General features: G+C 49.6%; 1 protein-coding gene across 3 annotated transcripts in view; it reads left to right on the top strand.

Moving 5' to 3' along the window:
* Positions 1-25543, top strand: part of znf804b (zinc finger protein 804B) — a 935803-nt gene that overhangs the window by 874681 nt on the left and 35579 nt on the right. For all 3 annotated transcript variants that reach the window (XM_072508669.1, XM_072508670.1, XM_072508671.1), the window contains one exon: positions 9113-9243. In XM_072508669.1, the coding sequence (XP_072364770.1) occupies positions 9113-9243 (131 nt within the window). The remainder of the gene's footprint in view (positions 1-9112; positions 9244-25543) is intronic.

Below are 25543 nucleotides of genomic sequence, written 5' to 3'. Positions count from 1 at the left end.
GAAGAGATCAAGAACTGTTGAAAGAAGATCTCATAATAGGAAGAGGAGGTCAGGCAGTAGCATTCCGGAAGAAGATAAAAGACAGGATACAGGGCAGAGCTGAACAAGGTCATGAAATATGGTACAGACCAGGGGCGAAATTCTCCTACCCGCCCCGCCACATTTCTGCGCCGACCGGCCGGCGGGAGTCTCCGTAACACCGGCCGGTCAATGGGGTTTCCCATTGTGGGGCAGCCCCACGCCGTCGGGAAACCCCCGGGCGCCGGCAGAACGGAGACTCCCGCCGGCGGAGAATGACGCCCCAGAAATTCGACAAGGAACAGAAGCCCATATGAAAGAGAGGTTTTAGTGGCTTCCAACAAATTAGATTATAAATTAATAAAAGTTTCAAAACAAAAACAACTGCAAAGTTGAAAAGAATTTGGGGGGTATGGAGGTCCCAGATAGGGGACGAGTTCTATTTCCAGGATTGATATGCACGGAAACGGTGATTCCTGATGGAACTTGACAGGCCAAAGCCTGACTGGTGACATGGGATTTTGACGAAAACTTGAGCCACCAAGATGTAAGGATAGATTCACCAACGGCAGGAAAGGCTGTCTTGAAGATCATTACCTCTGTTAGCCACTAATGCTTGCCGATAGATATCAAAGCTGTTTTCTTACAGTGGCATCAGCTTGTAAGAGAATCTTTTCTTTGTACGACGAGATAGGCACCAAGCACAAAAAGTGTACTCTGGAAGTTAACTAACTGTGTATAGGGGTTGAATGGTGCCCCCAGAGTTTGGTGTTTCTAAGTAAGGTTATTTTTGTTAAAGTTGGGCTGTCTTCAGCGAAAGCAGACCCTGTGATGTTTTTATTGGCATCACGGAGCGAAACCTTTGGGCATCTTCATGATGTACGTAGATGATTTTTGTGAGGTGGTATTAGCAAATTTGAAAATTCTGTTATAAATGGGCTTAGAATCGAGTTCAAGATTGGAAGTCAGGCCTCTGGAGGTTTAACTGGGCAGCTGAATAGGTTAGCGAGCGAAAAATAAGATGGTCAGTTTTGATGTTTTAGAACTAAGCACTAAAATGAATCATCCTAAGGTTGAAGAAATTGTTTTTAGCAAACAAAACATTGGCAAAATTAAAATTGGAGAATTGTGTTTTGAAATTCCCATCTTTAGGTGAGATTAGGCAACGGAAACTGATCGTTTACAGTGACAGATCTTGGGCTGGATGCTCCAGTCCGCCAGACGCATGTTCCTCGGCGGTGCACCATCGCCGGCAGTGGGATTCTCCGTTCCCACCCCTGCCAATGGGATTTCCCATTGTGGGCAAACCATGTCGCCGGGAAACCCACAGGCAGAGGTGTAGTACCAGCAGAACTGACTGTCGCGCCAGCAGAGAATCCTGCCCCTTATGTTAATCTCTATGATGACGTTTTGGGTGCAGGAGGATTTATATATTTTCTCCTGCAGGAGGAAAGTAAACGTTGCCCTTTGGCGTGGGAAACTAAAAGGATAAAAAGTACATTGGTTGCGGAAGCACTTGTCCTCGTGAAGGCAGATATGGCATTTTCTGTATCCAGGATTCTGACTGAAATTTTAAATGGAACTGGGTATTTACTACCTAAAGAGTGTTACATAGATAAGTCCCTTTGGGAGAATGTCCACTCTACAAAATACATCACAGAAAAGAGACTACAGATTGACATAGCGAGCCGAAAACAGATGCGAGAGAATATGGCGATTCGGTAGCACAGTGGTTAGCACAGTTGCTTCACAGCTCCAGGGCCCCAGGTTCGATTCCCGGCTTGGTTCACTGTCTGTGTGGAGTCTGCACGTTCTCCCTGTGTCTGCGTGGGTTTCCTACGGGTGCTCCAGTTTCCTCCAACAGTCCAAAGATGCGCAGGTTACGTGGATTGGCCATGATAAATTGCCCTTAGTATCCAAAAAGGCTTAGGTGGGGTTACTAGGTTACGGGATGGGGTGGGGCATGGGCTTAGATAGGGTGTTCTTTGCAAGGGCCAGTGCAGACTCGATGGACTGAATAACCTCCCTCTGCACTGTAGTTTCTATGATGGTGGAGAACTTGAAAAGGACATAGACAAGTTGGTGGAATGGACAAACAAGTAGCAGATAAAATGTAATATAATGCTATGCGAAGCAATTAATTTTGGAAGGATGAATGCAGAGAGACAATATAAAATAAAGGGTATGTAAGAGTCCTTCCTGTTTATTTAGGAAGGGTGGGTCGGAGAATCCCGCCCTATGGCACCGAGTGCATCTTATGAACCAGGTTTAGAGGGAGTCACTTTAATTGGTTAACTGGAAACCAGTGAGTCGGCCAGTCAATAATTGGTTCCTGCGTCATGCTTTCGAGAGAGGCTAGTACAAGTGTTTAGATGTTTGGAGTGAAAGGAACTCTCTGTCTTGCTCTCCTGCCTGCTGAAGTGAAAGAACTGAAATTTCTGAAAGCAGTGCGTGCCTCGCATATCTTTTGCTGTGAACCTGAAATAATGCCGAATCTGCAGAGAAAGTGGGCAACCTTGGCAGAGAAAACCATCTCAAGCCTAGAAGGAAGAAGTACCAAACAAAAGCCTGAACTTCAGAAAGATGTCAGGATCCTTCTGTTTGTTCCTATCTATTTTCTCATTTTTCCCTTTCTTTTATTTTTGCAATTGCAATTTTGATCCATGGAAGATTAATGGTTGTGACTTTAAGGCAAAGTTACTTTAAGGCAAAGCAGTCTTTAATTTAAACAAGCAGATTCCAAAAGGCTGTACAGTTGTAGGCTGAAGATTGCAGATTGGCTGAAATCAGTGTTGACTTAATTTGATTGACTTGGTTGGTGGCCAATGAATGAGCAGAAAAAGTTGCATTCTGCCTGGCAACAGGCAATGATTGGATATATTTTCTCTGCAGTGCTTTTGAGTCATAAAGGTGGTTTTCCTGTTTCACTTTCAATTCTGTAAGCTGGATAGAGGAATACTAACTCTTTCTCTCCAAAAGATCTGATGAATTCTCTCTAAAAATCTTGTGTTAGAGCTCTCTCTTCAGAAGAGGCAGTGCAAGCAGAATCTGATAACCCTCTCTCTGCAGGAAAGAGGTAGAGGCGAAGCAGAGACCTGGGGCGGGATTCTCCTCTACCCGGTGGGGCGGGCCGTACTGGCGCCGAGGAGTGGCGGAATGCTCCGCACCTTCAGGGGCTAGGCCGCCGCTGGCGGGGTTGACGCCGCGCCAACCAGCACCGAAGGGCCTCTGCTGGCCGGCGCGAGTTGGCGCATGCGCAGGAGCGCTAGCGTGTGCTGGCATCATCCCAGCACATGCGCAGGGGGGTTCTTCTCCGCGCCGGCCATGGCGGAGGTTGACAGCAGCCGGCGTGGAGGGAAAGAGTGCCCCCACGGCACAGGTCCGCTTGCGGATTGGTGGGCCCCGATCGTGGGCCAGGCCCCCGGGGCCAGATCCCGCCCCCGAGGGCCAGATCCTGCCCCCGAGGGCTCTGCAGGCTGCCCACAGAGCCAGGTCCGGGACCGGCCGCACGGCCCATCGCGGGGCGGAGAATCGCCGGGGGGTCACTGCCAACGGCTCCCATCGGCGCGATGCGATTCCTGCCCCCGCCAAAACCCCGGCGCCAGAGAATTCGGCAGCCGGCAGGGGCAGGATTCACGCTGCCCCCCGGCGATTCTCCGACCCGGCGGGGCGTCGGAGAATCCCGCCCCATAAGCCTAAACTGTTCAATCTCTCTTCATACGACAAACCCCTAATCTCTGGAATCAATCTAGTGAACCTCCACTGAACTGCCTCCAATGCCGCTACATCTTTCCTCAAATAAGGGGATCAAAACTGTGTACAGTATTCCAGGTGTGGTCTCACCAATGCCTTGTATAGTTACAACACTTCCTTACCTTTATATACTATTCCTTTAGCTATAAATGCCAACGTTCCACTCACTTTCTTTATTAGCTGCTGTACCTGCATGCTAGTTTTATGTGTCTCATGAACAAGGATCCCCAGATCCTTCTGTAAAGGTGCACCCCAAAGTCTCTCCCCATTTAGATAATAAGTTGCCTTCCCATTTTTCCAGCCGAAATGGATAACCTCACACTTGTCCATGTTAAACTCCATCTGTCAAATTTTGGCCCACTCTCTTAACCTATCTATATCTATTTGTAAGGTTCTTATTTCCTCATTGCAACTTAATGTCCCACCTATTTTTGTGTTGTCTGCAAATTTGACTCTATAACCTTCTATCCCTGTAACCAAGTTGTTTATTCAGATTGTAAATAGTTGGAGCCCAAGGACCGAACCCTGTGGCACCCCACTCGTTACATCTTGACATCATACTTTTTAATGCATTTATGAAAGAAAACCTTGTAAAACAAAGTAAAAACACAAAATTGTGTAAAAACTCAATAGGTCTGGCAGAATCTGTGGAGAGAGGATCAGAGTTAACCTTTCAACTCCAATATGACTTCAAAACTGGAACTTAGCAGGACGAAATATGCTTTAGGGAATCAATTAAATAGAACAGCAACAATTTTACTTTAAGTCACATAGTACAATTTTGCACTACATTGAATTGTCTTAAATATTTAAATGGTGAATATTTCCGCCAATTTTAAATTCTCATGGAAGCTGACAAGGCTGATATTTTGAAATCAAATCACCTTGAGAGCAAAATCTTCAGGGAACAGAAACAATTATTTGATCTGGTATCATGTCACTGACTCATAGTGTTTGTTATTTTTACGAACATTATCGTCAACTAATTGTTCCTATTTTCTGAACCTCGAGGAAAGGGGGCGGGATTCTCTGTTGGCTGACACCAAAATCGTGAAACACGACTGGGCGGAGAATACGTTTCAACGCTAAAATCTCAGCGGCCGCCAATTTGACGCCAAATCGCTATTCATCGTCACCTCAACGGAGGCATCAATGCGGTCCGGAATGCACGTACAGTAAACACCGTTTGCATATCATTAGCGGGCTTGACACAGTATTCTCTGGGGCATCCGCGATTCTCCACCTCCGATGAGCCGAGTTCCCAATGGCGCGGTTTACTTGTGCTTTTAATAATCGTGGAACCGGCGTCGTGGATGCTGAGGGAGAGTGGGGAGTATGGAAAGTGTCCTACATCGCCATAGTTTGCTGACCGTTGTGCCGTTGGCCAGGGGCTGCTGCTGGGGCTGGGAGGAGTTGTGGGATGTAGCCAGGAACTGGGCTGTGGGGTCACGGTGCACGGACACGAAACACCATTTCAACAGCTGGAAAGGCAGCCATGCAGCTGTGCACGCCTCTGACTGTCCACTCTGAACTTAGGACCGCAGGTCATATAGGTGTTCCCCCAGGCAACCCCTGACCCATCAGCTGTATGCTCCTACACAACCAGTGCCATATTGTTGGCTGGGATGAGGGTGTGCGGGGATTGTAATGTGTATATGCGGCTGCAGCTTGTAAGCCTCCCAAGTGACCCGCCGATTCCCGCACCATTTTTCTTGGAATCGATTGCGTTCCATGTGGCGCCGGTGCTAGTCCCTCCACAGTTCCTGAATCGATCCAGGTTCAGCGCCAGTTTTGCTGTCGTGAAAGTCCACGAGTTCTGCATCGGCGTCAACACTTAGACTCAGAAATGGATAATCCCGCCCAGATGTTTGGTGTTGCGTAGACTGTTGAAAAGATCACATTGTTTGGATGAGTTAAATGGGAAACAATACCTTTCACATGCCTTGAAATACACCACAATCAATCACTCAATTACGCATTAAGAAAGTCAGAAAAATTGACCATGCTGTTGTGCACATGTATTGATTTTAAAACCTCAGCGTAGAAATATCATTTTGCCTGTGTGTTAATTTGTTCTCTCACTACCTCATATTTGGGCTTTGTTTTGTTTTTATGGTGTGACATTGAGACAACACACTGCACAAAGGCACTTCTAATTTTTGGAACACAGATCATGGCCGGGATTCTCCCCTGCCCGGCGGGGTGGGGGGTCCAGGCGGGCTGGAGTGGCGGGAACCACTCCGGCGTCGGGCCGCCCCAAAGGTGCGGATTTCTCCGCACCTTTAGGGGCCAAGCCCTCACCTTGAGGGGTTAGGCCCGCGCCAGAGTGGTTGGCGCGCCACCGGCCGGCGGGAAAGGCCTTTGGCACCACGCCAGCTGGGGCCGAAGGGACTGTCCGCGCATGCACTGGAGCGTCAGCGGTTGCTGAAGCCATCCCCGCGCATGTACAGGGGGGGGGGGGTGTCACTTCTGCATCGGCCATTGCGGAGGCTGTGGCCAAGCGGAAGGAAAAGAGCGCCCCCACGGCACAGGCCCGCCCGTGGATCGTTGGGCCCCGATCGTGGGCCAGGCCACTGTGGGGGCACGCCCCGGGGCCAGATCGCCCCGCGCCTCACCCCCAGGACCCCAGAGCCCACCCGCGCCGCCAGTCCCACCGGGAAGATAGGTGGTTTGATTCTCGTTGGCGGGACTGGCATGACAGCAGCGGGACTTCAGCTCATCGTGGGCCAGAGAATCGCCGGGGGGGGGGGGGGGGGGTGCCCGCTGACTGGCGCGGCGCGATTACCGCACCCACCAAATTTTCGGACCCGGAGAATTCGGCGGCCGGTGGGGCGGGACTCACGGAGGAGTTGTGGGATGTAGCCAGGAACTGGGCTGTGGGGTCACGGTGCACGGACACGAAACACCATTTCAGCAGCTGGAAAGGCAGCCATGCAGCTGTGCACGCCTCTGACTGTCCACTCTGAACTTAGGACCGCGGGTCATATAGGTGTTCCCCCAGGCAACCCCTGACCCATCAGCTGTATGCTCCTACACAACCAGTGCCATATTGTTGGCTGGGATGAGGGTGTGCGGGGATTGTAATGTGTATATGCGGCTGCAGCTTGTAAGCCTCCCAAGTGACCCGCCGAATCCCGCACCATTTTTCTTGGAATCGATTGCGTTCCATGTGGCGCCGGTGCTAGTCCCTCCACAGTTCCTGAATCGATCCAGGTTCAGCGCCAGTTTTGCTGTCGTGAAAGTCCACGAGTTCTGCATCGGCGTCAACACTTAGACTCAGAAATGGATAATCCCGCCCAGATGTTTGGTGTTGCGTAGACTGTTGAAAAGATCACATTGTTTGGATGAGTTAAATGGGAAACAATACCTTTCACATGCCTTGAAATACACCACAATCAATCACTCAATTACGCATTAAGAAAGTCAGAAAAATTCACTTCTGCATCGGCCATTGCGGAGGCTGTGGCCAAGGCGGAAGGAAAAGAGCAAAAGAGCGCCCCCACGGCACAGGCCCGCCCGTGGATCGTTGGGCCCCGATCGTGGGCCAGGCCACTGTGGGGGCACGCCCCGGGGCCAGATCGCCCCGCGCCTCACCCCCAGGACCCCAGAGCCCGCCCGCGCCGCCAGTCCCACCGGGAAGATAGGTGGTTTGATTCTCGTTGGCGGGACTGGCATGACAGCAGCAGGACTTCAGCTCATCGTGGGCCAGAGAATCGCCGGGGGGGGGGGGGGGTGCCCGCTGACTGGCGCGGCGCGATTCCCGCACCCACCAAATTTTCGGACCCGGAGAATTCGGCGGCCGGTGGGGACGGGACTCACGCTGCCCCCCGGCGATTCTCCGACCCGGCGGGGGGTCGGAGAATCCCGCCCCATCTGAGGGAGTTCCCCCTATACTTGTGTATATAGATGTACTTCTTCCTGTCTCCTATTTCTTTGATGCCTGTGTCATTTGTGTAAACATGCTATGAGCAGTTTGATCTTCTGTTTTTATTGCTGCTTCCTTTGTTTTGCTAATTGTCATGTGGACTGCAAATGGCATTTGCTCTCCACTGCCTGATTTCTGCAATGCCAGAAAAGCATTAAATTCTTCCTTGACAGGCCGCAATTCTGTTTTCATTTCTGCTTTTCCCCAAAATATTATGGCAGACGAACAACATAGAGTAAGAAATGCAATGCAATGCGTGACACAATAGGAAATCCTTGCGGCGAGTTGCTCTCCAAATCTTTTCAGATTAAGCAATTGAAACAAAGTCTCCCACATATGGTTGGGACAAAAAACAGAGCTGTACGGCTCCAGTTTTTCTGTCTGCTGTGGCCTGCTCAGAGATTAGATGATTTGGTGGTGTTGTTATTGTTTACATTTGGAATAAAATATCTTTTTAATAAACAAACAAAGCTCCTTTGGGCAACACTGTAGCACAAGTGGCTAGCACTGTGGCTTCACAGCGCCAGGTGCCAGGTTCGATTCCCCGCTGGGTCACTATCTGTGCGGAGTCTGCCTATTCTCCCCGTGTCTGCGTGCGTTTTCTCCAAGTGCTCCAGTTTCCTCCCACAGTCCAAAGACGTGCAGGTTAGGTGGATTGGCCATGCTAAATTGCCCTTAATGTCCAAAAAGGTTAGGAGGGGTTATTGGGTTACGGGGATAGAGTGGAAGTGAGGGCTTAAGTGGGTCGTTGCAGACTCGATGGGCCGAATGGCCGCCTTCTGCACTGTATGTTCTACGTTCCTATTGGATCCTTTTTATTTCACTCTATAATTAGTGAAAGATGCCACAGTTGGGGCTGGGTGATGGTTTTTCGGTAGGGTGAGGAAGATGGGATAACCATCTCAGCTCATCCAATCAAGAGTCGGATGTCCAATTACCATCCCTCCAGTGGGAATGAGGTCAGTTAGAGGTGCAAATGGGAGCTCCAGGCCCAATCATGACCGTATACTGGGCGTCAAGCAGCAGTGGGGTAATGCCATGAAATGGAAGTCGGTCATGGCGAGAAGTTCAAAGGTCCCTTTCTTTCCGAATTCCTGCATCTGCCGATTCCCATGCCAGCTTCATTCCGTAATTTTGGGTACTGGTGTGATGATGTCGTATGGCTGACCTGACGTTATCATGCCCTTTTTAACATTCGTGGTGCGGGTGGTGAGGGGGGGTAGCCCATCCTGGATTTGCAGACGTGAAATCCAGTTGGAAACCAGCAACAAATTATTTTTTGCCATTGCTGTTTGAAACTGCTCGGGACATTTTGCTCAATCTGAAGTAAACGTGTATTCCGCTTAGAAGCTAATTGTGCAGGATTTTGGGTAACCAACACCGACTGATCATTGCACATTCTGCATTTTTGAACAGAGACTGAAAGAACTAAAACAAAGAGAATTTGCTCGAAATGTAGCTTCAAGATCAAGAAAAGATGAAAAGAAACAGGAAAAGGCACTTAAACGTCTCCATCAGCTCGCAGAGCTACGGAAACAGTCAGAATGGTTAGTAGACATCAGTGTTTGAAATATAAATGTTTGCTTCGATAGTCAAACTCAATTTACACTCTTAATTAGTAGAGATACATATTTGTCAAATTTTAGAGCCATGGTACTATGAAATAAGTAAAGACCATTTATTAATTTTAGTTACTGTGCAGTAAAAATAATATAGCAATTTTTTTATCATTATGCTTTTATGTTACAATCCAGTTCTTGAGACAGTAAGTAAACTTAATACCTCTTTTAGATCTACATCTCTCACACACCACCGGCTTCCTTTAAACTGGCTACACAGTGAGAATCTGCCATTATGCTGATGCTCTTGTGCAGAGTCATGAGGTCAATGTTGCTACTGCTTGGTCTACAGCCAGTAAATGTGTCTCACCAGCAAGGGCATGGCATCCTTATGGAGAGAAGAGACATATGTGATGACAAGATGTCACCCCGACGGGGTAATGGCATCATGGCATTTCCAATAGTGAAGGTTTCCTGATACCACGGAGACTTGCAGCAGCCAGAAAGATCCAGTAGAAAAGATGGGTCTTGCCCATCAAAGGCTACATCAAAGGCTTGGAATCCTACAGTGAATAGCTCGCCTTCTGACCTCCCAAAGCCTGCCACTAACTACAAGGCACAAGTCAGGAGTGTAATGGAATACTCTCCACTTGCCTGGATGTGTGTTTCTCCAACAACACTGAAGAGGTTGGACACCATCCAAGATAAGGCAACCCACTTGGTTGCTCCCCCTGCCACAAACATTCAAACCCTCCACCACCGACGAATAGTGGCAGCCGTGTGTACCATCTACATGATGCACTGCAGTAACTCAGCAAGGTTCCTTAGACAGCACCTTCCAAACTCACGGCCACTACCATCTAGAAGGACAAGAGCATCAGATACCTGGGAACCCCACCACCTGGATGTTTCCCTCCAAGCCACTCACCACCCTGACTTGAAAATATATTGCCATTCCCTAACCGTCGCTGGGACAACATCCTGGAACTCCCTCCTGAACAGCACTGTGGGTGTACCTACACCTCAGGGACTGCAGCGGTTCAAGAAGGCAGCTCCCCACCACCATCTGAAGAGCAACCCGGGATGGGCAATAAATTCTGGCCTAACCAGCAACGCCCACATCCCGTGAATTAATTTTCTTTTTAAACTGGCCACTATAGTCTTAAAATAACTGCCATGCTGAAGTTAATGTAATTAGCAATTGTAGAAGACCCACACTGGAGCAGACAATGGCTGCAGACTAACAGAAAATAAACTTAAGAGCACTTTCTGGTGATGCCGTTGGTTCCTTTCTGAGGACGTCCTTTATTCTCTGCGATGACCAAATTCTTTGTTTGGAAAAAGAGCAAATGCATGTTGTAACATTAAGGCATTTGTTTAAAATGCATTGCGTGGGGTTACAACACAGATCATTATATTGGTGAGTTTGGTTCTAGCTACTAGTCCTGGTATTATGGTACATTTTCAGGGTATTGCACTGATTATTACTCTTATAATTTTGTTGGAATAAAATTTAAATAATGCACTTTTTAAAATTGTAAAACCAAGGTAAAGAGTCAAGTGAATAGTGCACGAATTTAGAGATGGTGCTCAGTACATGTTTCACCAAGGGATTCAAGTGTTTGAGATGTATGAAATAGACAAAGGCTCGCTGTTATATTTTTGTTGTTTGCCGCAAAGAGAAAAGAAGTCAAGGTGCCACGCTCTAAGTCCGTACAAAATACATAGTACAGGGTTTATTAAGAAATGTTGCTGGAGGCAGCACGGTGGCGCAGTGGTTAGCACTGCGGCCTCACGGCGCCAAGGTCCCAGGTTCAATCCCGGCCCTGGGTCACTGTCCGTGTGGAGTTTGCACATTCTCCCCGTGTTTGCGTGGGTTTCGCCCCCACAACCCAAAAGATGTGCAGGGTAGGTGGATTGACCACGCTAAATTGCCCCTTAATTGGAAAAAAATGAATTGGGTACTCTAAATTTATTTTTAAATAGAAATGTTGCTTCCACAGGATAACATCATGAGCTCCCCTAAAGACCACAAAACACTCCACTGATGTCACTACAGATTACGTGATGTTTCACCAGCCAAAGTGTTACTTGAATACATAACAACCCTCCCTCTTTACTTCTTTAGTGCCAGTGACTTTTTCTATTGAACACTTTTAAGAGCAGACAGAACTAAATATTCATTACATTACACCATTACGTTATCTCCACATTTATAAATTAGTAAGATAGTGTCTTTGAAGGACGTCTGTCTCGTTTAGGTAATATTTGACATTCAGGAATTTGGCCCGACGAGATTACAAAAGTGTCTTCCTGTTCACTTGTTGGTGGTACTTCTTGAGAAACTATCTTGGTATCTCTCTCTATCGGTACTGAAGATTCTGCAGTAACAAATTTGGGAATTTCCTCAGTAGTAGATTGCAGTTCTGCCGTATCGCTGTCCATACATTCAGACGTGAATACATTTGGTGAAGATTCCGTACATTCACTTCACAAAGCTAGTAATTGTTCAGCATGACGTCACCAAGCTCTTCCATCATCTGTCTGGATATTGTGAGATATGAAATGAAATGAAAATTGCTTATTGTCACAAGAAGGCTTCAAATTAAGTTACTGTGAAAAGCCCCGAGTCACCACATTCCGGTGCCTATTCGGGGAGGCTGGTACGGGAATTGAACCGTGCTGCTGGCCTGCCTTGGTCTGCTTTAAAAGCCAGCTATTTAGCCCAGTGCTAAACCAGCCCCCGATATCTTTGCAAGGATGATGGCTGGTGTCCATTTTTCACTCGCTCCTAGCTAATACTCATTTCCACGGTTTTTTGAGTTTTGTTCTCTCCTAGCAATTTGTGCTTGTTGTTGGCATCTGACAATTTCTGAAGTACCTGGTGGTATTAAGAGGTCACATTGTGTTCTCAATTTCCTCAAGAAGAGTAATATCGCTGGTGAGCTTTGTGTTGTTGCACATGCGGAATTTATGTGTGAGGTTAGAAAGTTGTTAACATATCTCGCTGACGAACCTTCATCTCTTGATGCCTTTACTGCATTGTCTGATTGATTGCACAAATCGTTTGGCCAACCGTTGATTGCAGAGTGATATGGAGCAGATTTGATCTGTTGAATACCAATCCTCTTCTAAGTAATCTTCAAACTCTTTTGATGTAAATTGTGAGCGGCACGGTGGTGTAGTGTTTAACATTGCTGCCCCATGACACAGAATATCCGGGTTCGATCCCGGGTCATTATCCGTGTGGAGTTTACACATTCTCCCCGTTTCTGCGCAAATCTCACCCCCACAACCCAAGAGATGTGCAGGGTAGATGGATTGGCTATGTTAAATTGCCTCTTAATTGGAAAAAATAAATAAATTAGATATAAATTGAGTCCCATTATAACTTACAAGTTGCTCCGGCCTTCTGAATCTTGAGAATACCTCACCTGTCGCTCAATGGTTTGTTTGGTTGCTGTAGATTTCATGATTGCGACTTCTGGCAATTTTGCGTGTGCGACAACCATCACTAGGAACAATGGGCGCGATTCTCCACCCCGACGGCAGAGTGTCGGCGCGGCGCCAAAACGGGAGTGTTTCACTCCGCGGTCGGTGCCTGTTCCGGGACCCCATTCTGTGGCGTACAAGGGGGCCAGCAGGGGCGCGGCGGGAAGCGCGGGGCACGCTTTGGAGCAGCGTCGGAGACGCGGCGCTATGCAATCGACGCGGCGCCGCGTTGCACATAAGGCGACGCGAGCACACAGGCTGCCGATGGAGCAACATGGCGCCACGCCGAGCAGCGCCCTGATTCACCGACCACGACCTGGAGACGCTCCTGGACGCCTTCGAGGAGAGGAGAGGACGTCTGTACCCTGGACCCAGCCAGAGGATCCCACCCAATTTGGCCCTGCATCTGTGGAGGGAGGTGGGCGCGGCCGTCAGTGCCTTCGCGTTGACACCCAGGACTGACGAGCATTGCCCCAAAAAGCTCAACGACCTACTAGGACAGCCAGGGTGAGTACCCAGCAATGTGCCCAAGGCACCAACCCCCCTATCCCCACATGTGTTACACCCACCTCCTCCCCAGGGGGACAGTACAATCACAGCCGCGACCCGCATGACTGCAGCCACCAATGCAAGCCGCATTGGCCGTGTGCCCTGTGCACCCATGCCAACATAGATCCAACTGCATGCATCGGACCGCCTAACAATGCTGTCATTCCCCCCCCCTCCCCCAGGAGCGCCCATAACCAGCGAGAGCGTGCCCGAAGCGGAGGGGGTGAACCTGACATGCGGCCCCTCACCGTGCACGAGCAGAGGGCACTGGACATAGCTGGTGCACCCGAGGACCGGGAGATTGGCCATGCCGAGATCTGGGGCGTGCCACCAAGTGAGATCCCCCCCCCCCCCACCTGCCTGGCCCCTTTCCCCTCAGCACTCTCCCCTCAGCACTCTCCCCTCAGCACTCTCCCCTCAGCCCTCTTCCCTCAGCACACTACCCCCACCCACCCCCCACCTGCCTGGCCCCTTTCCCCTCAGCACTCTCCCCTCAGCACTCTCCCCTCAGCCCTCTTCCCTCAGCACACTACCCCCAGCAATCTCCCCTCAGCACTCTCCCCTCAGCACTCTCCCCTCACCCCGTACTGCGAAGCAGACTCCCCTCCACCTGCCTAACCATGATGGTGTATTGTGTGTCGCAGGGCCACGCGGTGACCGACCCGGAGCACCTGGCAGACACCGCCTGCATCCAGCACCTGGACAGCCAGCCGACGCAGACCAACCGGGCGCACCTGGCAGACACCGTCCCCGGCCAGCGCCTGGACGTCCAGCCGACGCAGACCAACCGGGCGCACCTGGCAGACACCGTCCCCGGCCAGCGCCTGGACGTCCAGCCCGCAGGGACTCTAGCAGCGATGGGGAGGGCAGCTCCAACAACAGCCCTCCGGCCCAGTCCAGTGATGACACGACGACCCAGGACACCAGCACACATGGGACAGCCGGACATGAACTAACACAACACAACACCACCACGGAGGGGATGAACATACGGGACATGGCACCGGGCATGAGTGCCACACAGGCCAACACTGCATGGGTGGTGTCCGCGGTGAAGACAATGGTGGCGAAGGTGTCGCGCATGGGACTGAGTTTGCAGGGCCTGGGACTATCTGTGCACGCGTCCTCTGCGGCCCAGGATAGGGCTGCCATCTCACAGGCAGCCATGAGCCAGGGCCAGCTGAACATCACAGAGGCGCTCAACAACCTGGCGCGGTCTCAGCAGTCCATGGCCCAGACCCAGCAGGCCATCGCTGAGAGCATCAGTGCCATTGTCTGGGTGATGTACGGCATTGTACAGTGCCAGACAGGGATGGCGAACTCCCTGAGCTCCATGGCTGCGAACATCCAGACCCTGGTCGATACCAGCGTGGGCCTCCAGGACTGGCCCGTAAGGCCAGAAAGGCAGACACTGATGAGTAAGTTGGCACGGATGCAGGGCACAGAATAGTTAGATGGGCTAGGGCACATGTACAGTGTGGTAATCACCACTGTTGTACATATTAGAAGATGTGTGGTAAGACTCTGTACTACAGGTACGGTGGTAGTCCCTGCCTGCTGGCTCCGCCCAGTAGGCGGAGTATAATTATGTGTGCTCCCTATACAGCAGCCATTTCGCCAGCTGCTGTAGGAGGCCAAACATCTTAGTGTAATAAAGTCTCAGTTGTATTCAACTCGCGTCTCTGTGCAATTGATCGTGCATCAATTTATTACACTAAAGTTTTCAGAAGATGGACCTCCGCATCAAGCCGGATCGCCTGTAGCTGGATCCACAATCAAGCGACACCAAAAAGGACTTTGAACATTGGCTAGCTTGTTTCGAAGCGTACATCAGGTCTGCACCAGACCCAATCCCGGAAGCTCAGTAGATCCAGATACTCTACTCGCGGCTGAGCTCCAACATTTTTCCGCTTATCCAGGACGCGCCGAGCTATGATGAAGCCATGGTGCTACTGAAAGAGAATTACGCCCAGCGGACGAGCACGCTCTTCGCCAGACACAGACTCTCTACTCGCAGCCAACTCCCTGGTGAGTCCGTAGAAGATTTCTGGCGGGCTTTAATTCCTCTGGTCAGAGACTGTGACTGTCAGGCCGTCACGGCCACGGAACATTAAAACCTCCTCATGCGGGACGCCTTCATTACGGGGATAGGGTCAGACCTCATAAGCCAGCAACTTTTAGAGGGGACCACGCTCGACCTCGCAGCAACAAACAAACTGGCGCAGTCGATTACCGTCGCCTCACGCAATATTCAGTCCTACACCCCCAGCCGCGCGGCCCACCCCTCCTACACATCGTGGACTCCGGAGACGGCTGCTCCACACCCAACCAACATGCCTGTGCCACGCGCCAGTCAGCCAGCCCCGGGGGCCCCCGATGTTACTTCTGCGGACAACAGAAACACCCCCACCAAAGCTGCCTGGCCCACAGCGCCCTTTGCAAGGCCTGCGGCAAGAAGGGGCACTTCGCTGCAGTGTGCCAGGCCCGCTCAGTCACCGCTATTGCCCTGACCCCCCTCGCGTATGGACAATGGGCGCCGCCATCTTCACATCCCCGGACCACACGTGGCCAGTGGGCGCCGCCATCTTCTCCCCCTCAGACCACGCTTGGCCAGTGGGCGCTGCCATCCTCTACTCCTCAGACCACGTGTGGCCCATGGGCGCCGCCATCTTTTTCAACCCCCGCCACGTGCGGCCCGTGGGCGCCGCCATCTTGTCCACCCTAAGATCATCAGGCGCCGCCATCTTGTCTTCGCCATGGCACATGGCCACCACCATTGTTCCAGGACCCGTGCCCCTCGGGCACCCCACCATTCGACACCAGCAACGATCAGCCACGACTCGCCTCGCTCACGATCGACCAGTCTTGCCCGCACAATCTAGCCACCGCCTCGACATGCGTGAAGATCGATGGGCACGAGACCTCTTGCCTGCTGGACTCTGGGACACCGAAAGCTTCACCCATCCAGATATGATAAGGCGCTGCTCCCTTGCGGTATACCCCGCCAATCAAAGAATCTCCCTGGCCCCCGGATCCCACTCCGTGGCGATTCGGGTGTACTGTATAGTCACACTCATTGTCCAGGGCGTAGAATTCAGCGGCTTCTGCCTCTACGTCCTCCCCAACCTCTGCGCTGCCCTGCTACTCGGCCTGGACTTCCAGTGTAACCTCCAGAGCCTAACCTTGAAATTCAGCAGGCCCCTACCACCCCTTACTGTGTGCGGCCCAGGTCTGGTGGCCTGAAGTGCATATGTTTTAATGCAAGAAGTATTACAGGTAAGGTAGATGAACTTAGAGCTTGGATTAGCACTTGGAATTATGATGTTGTTGCCATTACAGAGACCTGGTTGAGGGAAGGGCAGGATTGGCAGCTAAACGTTCCAGGATTTAGATGTTTCAGGCGGGATAGAGGGGGATGTAAAAGTGGTGGCGGAGTTGCGCTACTGGTTAGGGAGGATATCACAGCTGTACTACAGGAGGACACCTCAGAGGGCAGTGAGGCTATATGGGTAGAGATCAGGAATAAGAAGGGTGCAGTCACAATGTTGGGGGTTTACTACAGGCCTCCCAACAGCCAGCGGGAGATAGAGGAGCAGATAGGTAGACAGATTTTGGAAAAGAATAAAAACAACAGGGTTGTGGTGATGGGAGACTTCAAGTTCCCCAATATTGACTGGGACTCACTTAGTGCCAGTGGCTTAGATGGGGCAGAGTTTGTAAGGAGCATCCAGGAGGGCTTCTTAAAACAATATGTAGACAGTCCAACTAGAGAAGAGGCGGTACTGGACCTGGTATTGGGGGAATGAGCCCGGCCAGGTGGTAGAAGTTTCAGTAGGGGAGCATTTCGGGAACAGTGACCACAATTCAGTAAGTTTTAAAGTGCTGGTGGACAAGGATAAGAGTGGTCCTAGGGTGAATGTGCTAAATTGGGGGAAGGCTAATTATAACAATATTAGGCGGGAACTGAAGAACCTAGATTGGGGCGGATGTTTGAGGGCAAATCAACATCTGACATGTAGGAGGCTTTCAAGTGTCAGTTGAAAGGAATTCAGGACCGGCATGTTCCTGCGAGGAAGAAGGATAAATACGGCAATTTTTGGGAACCTTGGATTACGAGAGATATTGTAGGCCTTGTCAAAAAGAAAAAGGAGGCATTTGTCAGGGCTAAAAGGCTGGGAACAGACAAAGCCTGTGTGGAATATAAGGAAAGTAGGAAGGAACTTAAGCAAGGAGTCAGGAGGGCTAGAAGGGGTCACGAAAAGTCATTGGCAAATAGGGTTAAGGAAAATCCCAAGGCTTTTTACACGTACATAAAAAGCAAGAGGGTAGCCAGGGAAAGGGTTGGCCCACTGAAGGATGGGCAAGGGAATCTATGTGTGGAGCCAGAGGATATGGGCGAGGTACTAAATGAATACTTTGCATCAGTATTCACCAAAGAGAAGGAATTGGTAGATGTTGAGTCTGGAGAAGGGTGTGTAGATAGCCTGGGTCACATTGAGATCCAGCACGGTAGCATAGTGGATAGCACAATTGCTTCACAGCTCCAGGGTCCCAGATTCGATTCCGGCTTGGGTCACTGTCTGTGCGGAGTCTGCACGTCCTCCCCGTGTGTGCGTGAGTTTCCTCCGTGTGCTCCGGTTTCCTCCCACAGTCCAAAGATGTGCAGGTTAGGTGGATTGGCCATGATAAATTGCCCTTAATGTCCAAAATTGCCCTTAGTGTTGGGTGGGGTTGCTGGGTTATGGGGATCGGGTGTGGAGGTGTTGACCTTGGGTAGGGTGCTCTTCTCCAAGAGCCGGTGCAGACTCGATGGGCTGAATGGCCTCCTTCTGCACTGTAAATTCTATGATTCAAAAAGACGAGGTGTTGGGTGTCTTAAAAAATATTAAGGTAGATAAGTCCCCAGGGCCTGATGGGATCTACCCCAGAATACTGAAGGAGGCTGGAGAGGAAATTGCTGAGGCCTTGACAGAAATCTTTGGATCCTCACTGTCTTCAGGTGATGTCCCGGAGGACTGGAGAGTAGCCAATGTTGTTCCTCTGTTTAAGAAGGGTAGCAAGGATAATCCAGGGAACTACAGGCCGGTGAGCCTTACTTCAGTGGTAGGGAAAATAACTGGAGAGAATTCTTCGAGACAGGATCTACTCCCATTTGGAAGCAAATGGACGTATTAGTGAGTGGCAGCATGGTTTTGTGAAGGGGTGGTCGTGTCTCACTAACTTGAGAGAGTTTTTCGAGGAGGTCACAAAGATGATTGATGCAGGTAGGGCAGTGGATGTTGTCTATATGGACTTCAGTAAGGCCTTTGACAAGGTCCCTCATGGTAGACTAGTACAAAAGATGAAGTCAGACGGGATCAGGTGTGAGCTGGCACGGTGGATACAGAACTGGCTAGGTCATAGAAGGCAGAGAGTAGCAATGGAAGGATGCTTTTCTAATTGGAGGGCTGTGACCAGTGGTATTCCGCAGGGATCAGTGCTGGGACCTTTGCTGTTTGTAGTATATATAAATGATTTGGAGGAAAATGTAACTGGTCTGATTAGTAAGTTTGCAGACGACACAAAGGTTAGTGGAATTGCGGATAGCGTTGAGGACTGCCAGAGAATACAGCAGGATTTAGATTATTTGGAGACTTGGGCGGAGAGATGGCAGATGGAGTTTAATCCGGACAAATGTGAGGTAATGCATTTTGGAAGGTCTAATGCAGGTAGGGAATATACAGTGAATGGTAGAACCCTCAAGAGTATTGAAAGTCAGAGAGATCTAGGAGTACAGGTCCACAGGTCACTGATGGGGCAGCACAGGTGGAGAAGGTAGTCAAGAAGGCATACGGCATGCTTGCCTTCATTGGCCGGGGCATTGAGTATAAGAATTGGCAAGTCATGTTGCAGCTGTATAGAACCTTAGTTCTTGGAGTATAGTGTTCAATTCTGGTCGCCACACTACCAGAAGGATGTGGAGGCTTTAGAGAGGGTGCAGAAGAGATTTACCAGAATGTTGCCTGGTATGGAGGGCATTAGCTATGAGGAGCGGTTGAATAAACTCGGTTTGTTCTCACTGGAACGAAGGAGGTTGAGGGGAGACCTGATAGAGGTATACAAAATTATGAGGGGCATAGACAGAGTGGATAGTCAGAGGCTTTTCCCCAGGGTAGAGGGGTCAATTACTAGGGGGCATAGGTTTAAGGTGCGAGGGGCAAGGATTCGAGTAGATGTACGAGGCAAGCTTTTTACACAGAGGGTAGTGGGTGCCTGGAACTCGCTACCGGAGGAGGTGGTGGAAGCAGGGATGATAGTGACATTTAAGGGGCATCTTGACAAATACATGAATAGGATGGGAATAGAGGGATACGGACCCAGGAAGTGTAGAAGATTGTAGTTTAGTCGGGCAGCATGGTCGGCACGGGCTTGGAGGGCCGAAGGGCCTGTTCCTGTGCTGTACATTTCTTTGTTCTTTGTTTGTTTTGTCAACCCACCTTCTCTATTTGCAAACCTAACCCCGGATTGAAAACCCGTTGCCACCAGGAGCAGACGGTACAGCACCCAGGACAGGACCTTCATCAGGTCCGAGGTCCAGCGGCTGCTTCGGGAAGGCATCATCAAGGCCAGCAACAGCCCCTGGAGAGCCCAAGTGGTAGCGGTGAAAACTGGGGAAAAACACAGAATGGTCGTGGACTGCAGCCAGACCATCAATGGGTACACGCAGCTCTACACGTACCCCGTCCCACGCATATCTGACATGGTCAATGAGATTGCACAGTACCGGGTCTTCTCAACTGTAGACCTCAAATCCGCCTACCACCAGCTCCCCATCTGTAAGGCGGACCGCCCATACACTGCCTTCGAGGCAGATGGCCGCCTCAACCATTTTCTTAGAGTTCCCTTCGGCGTTACCAACGGGGTCTCGGTCTTCCAAAGGGAGATGGACCGAATGGCCGACCGGTACGGGTTGCGGGCCACCTTCCATTACCTAGACAATGTCATCATCTGCGGCCACGATCAGCAGGACCACGATGCCAACCTTGCCAAATTTCTCCACACCGCCACTCTCCTAAACCTCACCAAGAACAAGGGGAAGTGCGTATTCAGCACGAACCACTTAGCCATCCTCAGCTATGTGGCCCAGAACAGAGTTCTGGGGCCTGATCCCAACCGCATGCGCCCCCTCATGGAGCTCACCCTTCCTCACTGCCCCAAGGCCCTCAAACGCTGCCTGGGGTTTGATGCTCAATGTTGCTAACTTATGGTTGGCTCTTAATTCGTAATTTGCTCTGTTTGTTAAACCTTTGCTCTCGAGTCGCCAGGAATCTTTATGATACCGCCACAAGGTTCAAGTTCAAGTACTGATCAATAACTCAACACACCAATTAGTAAGATTCAAATCAAAACACATTTATTATATACAGTAAGTCACTACTTATGCATAAACTCTACTTTCTAGATTATTCCTATCACTAAAAGGCCTATACTTAGCTTCAGAATTGGCCCACCAGGTCAGGGGAACAAATGCCTTTCATTCAGGTCCTGAGTCTGCTGGATTCAAAAGCTGGTATGGACTTGTAGCTGGGAGCACCTATCTTGTAGCGTGCGTTGACTGGAGACTTAGTTGGTTGGTGCGGCAGCTTAGGCAGTTCACTCTCAGGGGTTGATTTGCGTTGTTGAGTGACCCTGCCAAGAAGGACGATTTGAACTTGGGGACTCTATTTTATAGTCCCCAGGGGCTTCCCGCCCTTTGAGGCGGACCCCATACCTGGTTCCAAATGATTGGACTACGTTCCGATCACTTGGATCGATTTCTCCAATACTGGAGTTGTTCCCTGATCGCTGGGCCGTCCCTAAATGTTGTTTGGCCTTCCTTTGTCTTGGCTCCTGCTGGTGCCGAGGAGTCTGGCTTGGCCTTATTCACCTTAAGTGTATCAATTGTGCCTGGGAATCACTCATTATGATGCAGATGGCAGCTGGTTTCAGTGCTGTCTGGCTTTTGCGAGTTCCAATACACAGGATTTCTGCACTTGCTCGTTTTTCCCTTTGTTGGCTGAATTTCCCTTTAGTCTTTGTGGTTCTCCATTTTAAGTCGGGAAGTGGCCAACCCAGGTGGCTACACGCCCTCCTTGTGATCCCTAACGCGAAGCGTGAAGGATCACATAACTGCGTCGTCTTCATTCCCTGGCCCAGCGAGCACTCTTCCATGGCCTCTACACTGACCATAACTATGCAGTAAAAATTTTAACTAACAATTTCTAAGTGGCGCTATGTCAGACAGGGACATGCATTACAACACAAAAAAAAAACGGTACCTCTAACTGTCCTCAATAAACTACACTCACTCAAACATTCAATCTTACTAATCTTCCTAACAATACAAAAATAAAAGCAGCATTCACCTTTTTTCCTCTGGCTTGGCAGTCAAGCACAGGGGTGTACAATATTTCCATTTCTTTATTTTCAAAAGATGCAACACAAATGGTCTTTATTGTAGATCAAGGGGTTCGGGGTCCTGGTGAAAACCGAAAATAGGGGATCTTATCTGGTATACCGGGGTGCGAGAGCGGTAGGCTCTCCTTCGCCATTTCCTCATGCAGATAGTCTGCACGATGCTGCAGAGTATCGCCAACACGAATAGGGATTCGACTACGTAGGAAAGGGAGTACCATGTTATGAGCTTATCACACCATGATGGTGTGGTGTTGCCTGTTACTGGGCTCTGGGTGCTATGGGGAAGTGAATGATTAACGGCCGGGGGGGGGGGTTCAGGGGTTTCGCGTGCAACCGAGTACACATTATAATGGTGGTGATCAACACGGAGGATGTCCTCATTGTTCTTCTTCTTTCTCTTCTCTTCTTTTCTTTCCTTGGGGCTTCTGGAGTTTTGTGGGATCAAGCATAGTTTCTGTTACTATCTTGGTTAATGTCTCGTCTGTTAGTATGTCTGTCCTTTAGTGCCAATTCCCTTTACAATTTGTCACCATGTGTGACTCCCTCATTTTATTTTTTAAACCAAATATTCAGGACAAGACACACTTAAAAATACTGAAACAGTGCGAGCCGTCTCGCAGACTGTGCGATTTACCATCCAAATGTTTGAGGATGTAAATAGCATAAGGATGGCAACCTAAGCGTTGCCGGAAAACAAAACAAAACTTTTTGAACCAGAAGAGCCGAAATTAGGTGCGTATGGGCCGCGATGGGTAAGATTTGGATGGAATCCCCAGGTAGAACGGTGATCAATGCCGTATGTTCTCTACCCGAGCATAGTTGACCAGAGGGGTGTCCTCAGGCAGGGCGGAGACCAAAGCCGTTTCTCCACTGCCTGAGCAACCGGCAAGAACTGGCAAAAAATGTAGTCATCGTGGGGCGTTGCCGTATTGGTTCTTCCTTCGAACCACAAGAGCAGTTATGAACGGGGGCTGGCAAGCTCTCAGTGGTTTCTGCCGATGGGCGTGCTGGCAAGTTTCATAGGTTTCTGCAGACAAATATGGCGTGGGGCCTTGGAAGAAAAAAAAATTCCGATCTTACATACAACACATAACAATAACAGTAACAAACAAACATTGAACAACATGCTGCAGGTTCCATCAGAAAGGACACCGTTTCTCCTAAGCGGTTCCTTTTAAAACATCATCTGGACACCTCAGTTATCAGTTGCGAGCAGGGTCGCAAAGGGGTTCTCGTTTTGGGAGTCAGACTCAAAGTTGTCATCTCTCGAATGTATAAGGGCTGATAGGGCTGCATGGTGCGATTTGGGGTCCATCTCGTCATTCCGGACCTGCTGTCCTACATCAAACTTGTCGAAACAGGCCTTGCTCTGTTTCTTTCTTGTGCCTAATCTTACTGCGGCTGCTAACTGAGCCGTTTTCACATTTTCAACTAACTGTTTTACTGCGTTCTCGTGTGTGAGGGCCGTCACTTCGGGGCTGGTCAAGTCCAATCCTAATAAAAATTCTGTGCCTTTCACGGGGCGTCCGGTCATGAGAGTGTGTGGGTTGTAACCTGCGGAAGTTGAAATAGTATTTCTCAAAAACATCAGCGCAAAAGGGAGGACTGAATCCCAAGTGGTGTTGTTCTGTTGGACCATTTTTCTGAGGGTGGCTTTTAGGGTCCGGTTCATGCGTTCCACGATACCACTTGACTGGGGGTGGTATGCGATGTGGAATTTTTGGGTAATGCCAAATATCGTGAGGACGTTCTTCATGACACGTCCCGTAAAATGGGAACCTTGGTCGGATTCAATGCTGCGGGGGAGTCCCCATCTCGTAAAGATGTGGTGGGTTAAGATCTTTGCGGTGGTCTTTGTCGTATTCGTTCTGGATGGGAATCATAGAATCATAGAAGTTTACAGCATGGAAACAGGCCCTTCGGCCCAACCAGTCCATGCCGCCCAGTTTTTACCATTAAGCTAGTCCCAGTTGCCCGCACTTGGCCCATAACCCTCTATACCCATCTTACCCATGTAACTATCTAAATGCTTTTTGAAAGACACAATTGTACCCGCCTCTACTACTACCTCTGGCAGCCCATTCCAGACACTCACTACCCTCTGAGTGAAGAAATTGCCCCTCTGGGCCCTTCTGAATCTCTCCCCTCTCACCTTAAACCTATGCCCTCTAGTTTTAGACTCCCCTACCTTTGGGAAAAGATGTTGACTATCTACCTTATCTATGCCCCTCATTATTTTATAGACCTCTATAAGATCACCCCTAAGCCTCCTACGCTCCAGGGAAAAAAGTCCCAGTGTATCCAGCCTCTCCTTATAACTCAAACCATCAAGTCCCGGCAACATCCTAGTAAATCTTTTCTGCACTCTTTCTAGTTTAATAATATTCTTTCTATAATAGGGTGACCAGAACTGCACACAGTATTCCAAGTGTGGCCGTACCAATGTCTTGTACAACTTCAACAAGACGTCCCAACTCCTATATTCAATGTTCTGACCAATGAAACCAAGCATGCCGAATGCCTTCTTCACCACCCTGTCCACCTGCGACTCCACCTTCAAGGAGCTATGAACCTGTACTCCTAGATCTCTTTGTTCTATAACTCTCCCCAACGCCATACCATTAACTGAGTAGGTCCTGGCCTGATTCGATCTGCCAAAATGCATCACCTCACATTTATCTAAATTAAACTCCATCTGCCATTCGTCGGCCTACTGGCCTAATTGATCAAGATCCCGTTGCATTCCTCGATAACCTTCTTCACTATCCACTGTGCCACCAATCTTGGTGTCATCTGCAAACTTACTAACCATGCCTCCTAAATTCTCATCCAAATCATTAATATAAATCACAAATAACAGTGGACCCAGCACCGATCCCTGAGGCACACCAACTGGTCACAGGCCTCCAGTTTGAAAAACAACCCTCTACAACCACCCTCTGCCTTCTGTCGTCCAGCCAATTTTGAATCCAATTGGCAACCTCACCCTGGATCCCGTGAGCTTTAACCTTCTGCAACAACCTACCATGCGGTACCTTGTCAAAGGCTTTGCTAAAGTCCATGTAGACAACGTCTACTGCACTGCCCTCATCTACCTTCTTGGTCACTCCCTCAAAAAACTCACTCAAATTTGTGAGACATGATTTTCCACGCACAAAGCCATACTGACTGCCCCGAATCAGTCCTTGCCTCTCTAAATGCTTGTAGATCCTGTCTCTCAGAATACCTTCTAGCAACTTACCTACTACAGATGTTAGGCTCACCGGTCTGTAGTTCCCAGGCTTTTCCCTGCTGCCCTTCTTAAACAAGGGCACAACATTCGCCACTCTCCAATCTTCAGGCACCTCACCTGTGGCTGCCGATGATTCAAATATCTCGGTTAGGGGACCCGCAATTTCCTCCCTAGCCTCCCACAACATCCTGGGATACATTTCATCAGGTCCCGGGGATTTATCTACCTTGATGCGCTTTAAGACTTCCAGCACCACCTCCTCTGTAATATGCACACTTCTCAAGACATCACTATTTATTTCCCTTAGTTTCCTAACATCCATGCCTTTCTCCACCGTGAATACCGATGAGAAATATTCATTCAGGATCTCACCCAACTCTTGTGGCTCTGCACATAGATGCCCTTGTTGATCCTTAAGAGGCCCTACTCTGTCCCTAGTTACTCTTTTCCCCTTTATGTATCTGTAGAATCTCTTTGGATTCTCCCTTGCATTATTTGCCAAAGCAATTTCATGTCCCCTTTTTGCCCTCCTGATTTCCCTCTTAACTCTATTTCGACAATCTCTATACTCTTCAAGGG

The sequence above is a fragment of the Scyliorhinus torazame genome, chromosome 6 (assembly GCF_047496885.1).
Source record: "Scyliorhinus torazame isolate Kashiwa2021f chromosome 6, sScyTor2.1, whole genome shotgun sequence".
In the NCBI taxonomy this organism is placed as follows: Eukaryota; Metazoa; Chordata; class Chondrichthyes; order Carcharhiniformes; family Scyliorhinidae; genus Scyliorhinus; species Scyliorhinus torazame.
This window is presented reverse-complemented; position numbering and strand designations above follow the sequence as displayed.